Raw genomic sequence first — 6,805 nt, forward strand, 5'->3', positions numbered from 1 at the left:
ATCTTAATCCTTTGCATGTACCGGGAATAGTACCCTTGTTTTTCTTAATTTAGATAAGGCGCCTGCGAAGGTTGTTTACGAAATCACCCCTCTCGAGACATAATCACACACAGTTTTTGTCTAAATTGCGAATATGAAGATTCTGGTGGTTTTAAATGCATGTGAAAAGACACTTTTCGAGTAATAAATTTTGTTGAAAGAATTAAATGGTGATGAATGGTGGCAGTGGGGAGGATGAGGTTTACGTAATGCAAAAAAAGAGTATATTTGAAAAAAAGCATAAAGATTTTTTTTGGGGGGGGGTATACTCTGAATTTGAATATATTGGGGGGACTACAAAAAATTATTTTATTTGGAAAAACCTAAGAAAATTTACTAAACAGGACTCAAATTATAAATCTGTGCAGCTAAAACTTCCAAGTCCACAATATTCGATGCTTGTTCCATTGTTTCTTGAAATAATATGATACTTTAAAAACAAAGCGTGTTCATTATAAGCAAAATCTCAAGGCTGAATTGCAATGTAAGAGAAATCCATTGACCTAGAAATAGGTGTCATTGATCCTGTCCCGTTAGACTCGCTCTTATCCAGCAATGATATAAAATTCTGTCCGGATCCATTAATTAGAGAAACATCAAACAAATTGACCAACAACAGAACTATGAAACAACATCAAATAACCAACAAACCATATAACCAACAAACAGAACAGAAATAATATCAAACAATATAACCAACAAACAGAACAGAAACAACATCAAACAATATAACCATCAGACACAATAACCCTCAAACAAGTCTAGAAAGAGGTGTGGTCTTGTACCGTTAGACTCGATTATAGATGGCAGCAGCGGTGCCCCTTCTGTATTGGATAATGGGGTTCTAATAATATAATTGAAAAACAAAAAACTATAGAAAAATCCAGAAGTTACACAGTAAGTTTACTTTCATCAGTGCGTATCAGTTATCTTGATGGTTAGGGTGACTTTTTTTTATTTTTTTACAAAATAAAAATAATGGTAAAAATTCTGGTTAAAAATACAGGTAAAAATTCAAATTAATTTACTGAAAAAAATGGACATTGTCAGTTTAATATACTTATGCTGATATTTATTCCATAAAATCTTTATTAATTTTTGATTTCTTAGTTTTAAAAAATGGAAAACATTGAAAAGAATTTCTTAAGTAAAGTACAAATTATATTCTGGTTCTTAGAAATCATAGGGTATAGAACCCTACCAGATTAATTTCCGCTCGTTTTGAGTTTGACTCATTTTAATTTCTGTTTTTTTTGGGGGGGAAGGGGGTTCATTTATTTATTAATACTGATTTGTGGTAGTTGTATGCTTGGTAGATTATTTGATTCTATTTTTGTCCATTTTTGGTTTAATGGAGTTCTTTAAATTTTTTTGAAAAACTTATTTTATGAAAAAAAATTTTTTGATTAATTTATGTTCGTTTTATATTCACATAGTCTTTTTCAGGGAGAAAGAGTGAGCCTCTTCTGAAGTTAAACAACCGTCCATTCCATAAAAACCTTTAATACCCCCGGGCATAACTTACAACCCTTGCCCCTAGTCTCTGGGTTTTTTTTTCAACCTCAAAAATCTTGTTATATGATATTTAGACTATTTTGAATAGAATGACTATCTCAAAATTTCTATTAGACGCATTTCGGGACAATATGACGTGTGTGTAGGGGGAGAGGGCAGCTGCCATCTGATCACTTTGACTCTTAAAAAGGGCACCAGAGCGTATTATTACCAATCCAATGAGCCCCCTTTGAAGTTTACGTGACCACACTTTCTATAAAAATCCTATATTTTCCCTGGGCAAAACTTGCAACCCTTGCGCTGATGGCTGGGGGGATTTTTTATTCTCAAAGACATAATTTCCAGACCTTTCTGATAGTCTTAACAAAATGGCTGCATCGAAATTTTGATTGGAATTGTATGAGACAATGATAGGCGTGGAGGGAGACATTTGCCCTCCTATCACTTTTGACTAATAAAAAAGGCACTAGCCCTCTCAATTTCCAATCAAATGAGCCCTTTGAAGCTTCTATGACAAAAATTTCTATAAAAACGTTAAATGCCCCAATGGCAAAAATTGCAACCCTTGTTCTGAGGACTATGGGGGGGGGTAGGGTTGTCATCCTCAAAGACATAATTTCCAGACCTTTCAACAACATTGAACAAAATGGCTATCTGAAAATTTTGATTGGATGTGTTTGGGGAAATGGTGAGCGTGAGAGAAGGGTTACTTACCCTCCAATCACTTTTGACTATTGAAAAGGGCACCAGCGCTCTCAATTTCCAATTGAATGAGCCCCTTTTGAAGTTTCTACGACAACGCTATCTATAAAAACCTTATATGCCCCCAGGGTATAAATTACAACCATTACCCTGGGGGCTATAGGGGGGTTTGCCATCCTCAAATACATAATTTCCAGAACTTTCAACTACGTTGAACAAAATTTCTATCTGAAAATTTTGATTGGATGTGTTTGGGGAAATGGTGGGCGTGAGAGGAGGTCTAGTTACCCTCCAATCAGTTTTGACTATTAAAAAGGGCACTAGTCCTCTCAGTTTCCAATAGAATGAGCCCCTTTTGAAGTTTCTACGACAACGCTATCTATAAAAACCTTATATGCCCCCAAGGTATAAATTACAACCATTACCCTGGGGGCTATAGGGGGGTTTGCCATCCTCAAATACACAATTTCCAGAACTTTCAACTAAGTTGAACAAAATGGCTATCTCAAAATTTTGATTGAATGTGTTTGGGGAAAGGGTGGGCGTGAGAGGGGGGTTAGTTGCTCTCCATTCACTTTTGACTATTAAAAAGGGCACTAGCCCTTTCAATTTCCAATCAAACGAGCCCTTTTGAAGTTCCTACGACAAAACTTTCTATAAAAACCATATATGCCCCCAGGGCATAACTTACAACCCTTACCCTGAAGGTTGTGGAGGCGGGGGGATTGTCATCCTCAAAGACATAATTTTCAGAACTTTCAACTACGTTGAAAAAATGAATATCTCAAAATTTTGATTGGATGCGTTTGGGGAAATGGTGGGTGTGAGAGGGGGGTTAGTTGTTCTTTAATCACCTTCGACTATTAAAAAGGGATCTAGCCTTTTCAATTTCCAATCGAATGAGCCCTTTTTGAAGTTTCTACGACAACTCCTTCTATAAAAACTTCATATGTCCCCAGGGCATAACTTAAACCCTTGTCCTGAGGGCTGTGGGGGGGGGCTGTCATCCTCAAAGACCAACTTTCCTGAAATTTCAACTACGTTGAAAAAATGGAAATCTCAAAATTTTGATTGTATGTGTTTGGGGGAAATATTGGGCGTGAGAGGGAGGTTAATTGCCCTCCAATTACTTTCGGTTTTGAAAAAGGGCAATAGCCATTTGAATTTCCAGTCAAATAAGCCCTTTTTGAAGTTTCTACGACAACGCTTTCAATGAAAACTTTATATGTCCCCCAGGACATAACTTACATCGATTGATCTGAGGGCTGTGGGGGGGGGGGAGTTGTCATCCTTAAAGACCTAATTTTCAAAACTTTCAACTACGTTGAACAAATTGGCTATTTCAAAATTTGATTGGATGTGTTTAGGTAAAAGTTGGGCATGAGAGGGGGGTTAGTTGCCCTCAAATCACTTACGACTATTAAAAAGAGCACTAGCCCTTTGAATTTCCATTCGAATGAGCCCTATTTTAAGTTTCTATCACAAAGATTTCAATAAAAACCTTATATACCCACGGGACATAACTTATAACCCTTGCCCTGAAGACTGTGGGGGAGTTTCCAGCTCAAAGATATAGTTTCCAAAACTTTCAACTACATTGAACAAAATGGCTATCTCAAAATTTTGATTGGATGTCTTGGGGGATATGGTGGGCGTGAAAGGGGTGTTAGTTGCCTTCCAATCACTTTCGACTATTAAAAAGGGCACTAGCCATTTCAATTTCCAATCGAATGAGCCCATTTTGAAGTTTCTACGACAACGCTTTCTATGAGAATCTTATATGCCCCCAGGGCATAACTTATAACCCTTGTCCTGAAGGCTGTGGGGGTGTTTTCATCCTCAAAGACCTAATTTTCGGAACTTTCAACTACGTTGAACAAAATGGCTATCTCAAAACTTTGATTGGATGTGTTTGGGGAAAGGTGGGCGTGAAAGGGGGGTTAGTTGCCCTCCAATCAATTTCGACTATTAAAAAGGGCACTAGCTTTTTGGAATTACAATCGAATGAGCTTTTTTTGAAGTTTCTACGACAACACTTTCTATAAAAATCTTATATGCCCCCAGGGCATAACTTACATCCCTTGCCCTGACGGTTGTGGGGGACTGTCCTTCAAAAAAGCATAGTTTCTATCTGGAAATCAACTACGCTGAACAAAATTGCTATCTCAAAATTTTGATTGCAAGTGTTTTGGGAAATGGTGGACATAGACGGGGTGTTAGTTGCCTTCCAATCACTTTCGACTATTAAAAAGGACACAAGCCACTCCAACTTCAAATCGAATGAGCCCTTTTTGAAGTTTCTACGACAACTCCTTCGATACGAAGCGCAAATGCACTGCCTATGAAGTTGGTGTTTCAAAAGATAAAAAACACATTGTTAGATATATGAATCTTTTTCAGTAAAGCACTAATGGCTTTTTGACCATTACAACGTTTAAGAAGTCCGGTAGCCCTATTCACGTTTGCGGTAATTTCTAATCTTCTTAAGTTTGGTAACCTTTCTTATGTTTCATTTCTGCTCATTTTATGTTTTGTTGATCACCCTCTTCATTTCTGCCTCTTTTTAAGTTTAACTATTATATGATTTTGTTTCTGGTCGTTTTAGGCTTTAATACATTTGATATCTCTTTACATTTCTTAAAAAAATCTGTTTTTTGAAAATATTTCTTTTAATTAATCTACAGATAGGGGATGTTATATCATAACCAAACATAGTCAAATATGGCAGTTAATGACTATGTTATTCTTGCCCAGGATTAAGGGCAAAATTCACTCATATGGGGAGAGGGCTGGAATCAGTCTACCATAAAGTTTGTCAGATCACAAAAAAGCACGGTCAGAGGTAAAAGTGAATGCCCGAGCTATTCCTGTTCAGACTCAAAGACTAATTTAGTCCCTGTTAAAAAGGTGGAATGTGGGTTGCCTCATTGTTCTTGAGTGGGAATCTTTGGCGGCAAGCAGGGGCTAGGCTTACAATCGTCCCTCTTTATGGTGAGTGAGGCTGATCAGACCCGTAAGAGAGTGAGGACCGTCTCTCCTATAGATATAAGTTACCTCTACCCTAATCACAAGGTGGACGAGTTGAATTAATTCCAAAGAACCTCAATAACAGTTTAGGTGATGATCTCAGGTGTCCATGCTAATTAACTTTATACAAGGGAACAATTATTGATACTACTAACAACTCACTGAATTACCAAGCCCCTTGAGGCCAACAAAGGTACCCATACTCCTCTTACATCCGAATCTATTGAAAGCCTCCCTCTTTACATTCTCCCTAGAAGTTCCCATTTCCCTTAAATCTTTTCTTGCGACATCCTCTCACAATATTCAAGGACGACCCACTTTTTTTCCCCCTAGACGGTTGGCCGACAAGTACAATCTTTGGAAATCTGTCATTTTTCATCCGCAGAACGTGTCCCAGCCATCTCATCTTTTCTTTCATTATAGACCTAGGACGCGGGATTGAACCACATTTTTCGTCGAGATAACTATTTGAGATACGGTTAGCCATTTGGGTACCCAAAACAATCCGCAGGTAATTTCTCTGAAAAACATCTAGCAAATCGTCGTCCTCTTTTTTGGAGCGCCCATACTTCAGAACCATATCTGACCACTGTCATCACTATAGATTCCAATATTCTAATCTTAGTTTGCAGACTTATCTTCCTACTCTTCAAAGCTTTTTTCAATTGTGAAACAACTTTGAAGGCACCCTGAGCCTTGGCTATTCTATTTTTAACATCTCCACTGCTCCCCCCGTTCTTACTATTAATACTACCAAAGTAAGTAAAACTGTCCACTTGATTAATCTTTTCGTTACCCAGCTTCACCGTTTCATCTTCACTCATTCCTACCCTTAGTGTCTGAGTCTTCTTAACATTGATTTTCAAACCTATTTTAGCACCCTGAACTCGTTAAACCTCTAAGAATTCATTCATTTTGTTCACTCTTTCATATAGGATAATGAAATCATAAGCATAGTCTAAGTCCAGGAAAGTTTTTCTTCCCAATTTGATTCTAGCCTCTCCTATTGCCTTCCCTGTGCTCCTCAAGACCAAGTCCATCAGAATTATCCATATTAAGGGGGATAGAAAACAACCCTGCTCAACTCCTGATTTGATACGGAACCAACTACTAGCCTTATTTCCTATTTTAACTGTAGCAGTGTTGTTCTTGCACACAGCACTAATTACTTTAAAGAGTATATGTGGTAAACCATACAAGGATGGAACCTGTCATAAGGTTCTTCTATAAACTCAATCGAATGCTTGCTCAGCATCTATAAAACTAAGGACTAAAGGCGTTTAATGACTGAGAGTAAAAATCTGGTCGACGCGTTCTCTACCCTTTCTAAAACCACATTAGTCTTATCTCAAGTGCATCTCTAAGTCTTATAAGTATCCTTATAATAATCAATTTCCTTCCTAACGAAACCAGTCTTGTATATCTACCGTTACCACACTCATTCTATTACCCTTTTTGTGTATAGATTTCCTAAAATCGCTAAGTATTTCGCTTTTTTCAAAAATCATATTCATAGTCTTCA

The 6,805-nt window shown here is 37.4% G+C and overlaps 1 protein-coding gene across 1 annotated transcript in view; it reads left to right on the plus strand.

Moving 5' to 3' along the window:
* The first annotated feature begins 206 nt into the window (after window positions 1-206).
* Noc2 (Nucleolar complex protein 2) overlaps window positions 207-6,805 on the plus strand; it is a 16,996-nt gene continuing 10,397 nt past the window's right edge. The window contains exon 1 of the mRNA XM_089107220.1: window positions 207-245. Within this exon, the coding sequence (XP_088963346.1) occupies window positions 207-245 (39 nt within the window). The remainder of the gene's footprint in view (window positions 246-6,805) is intronic.

Source organism: Artemia sp. Qi Xiang Cuo, chromosome 2, assembly GCF_049724085.1.
Source record: "Artemia sp. Qi Xiang Cuo chromosome 2, ASM4972408v1, whole genome shotgun sequence".
Classification (NCBI taxonomy): Eukaryota; Metazoa; Arthropoda; class Branchiopoda; order Anostraca; family Artemiidae; genus Artemia; species Artemia sp. Qi Xiang Cuo.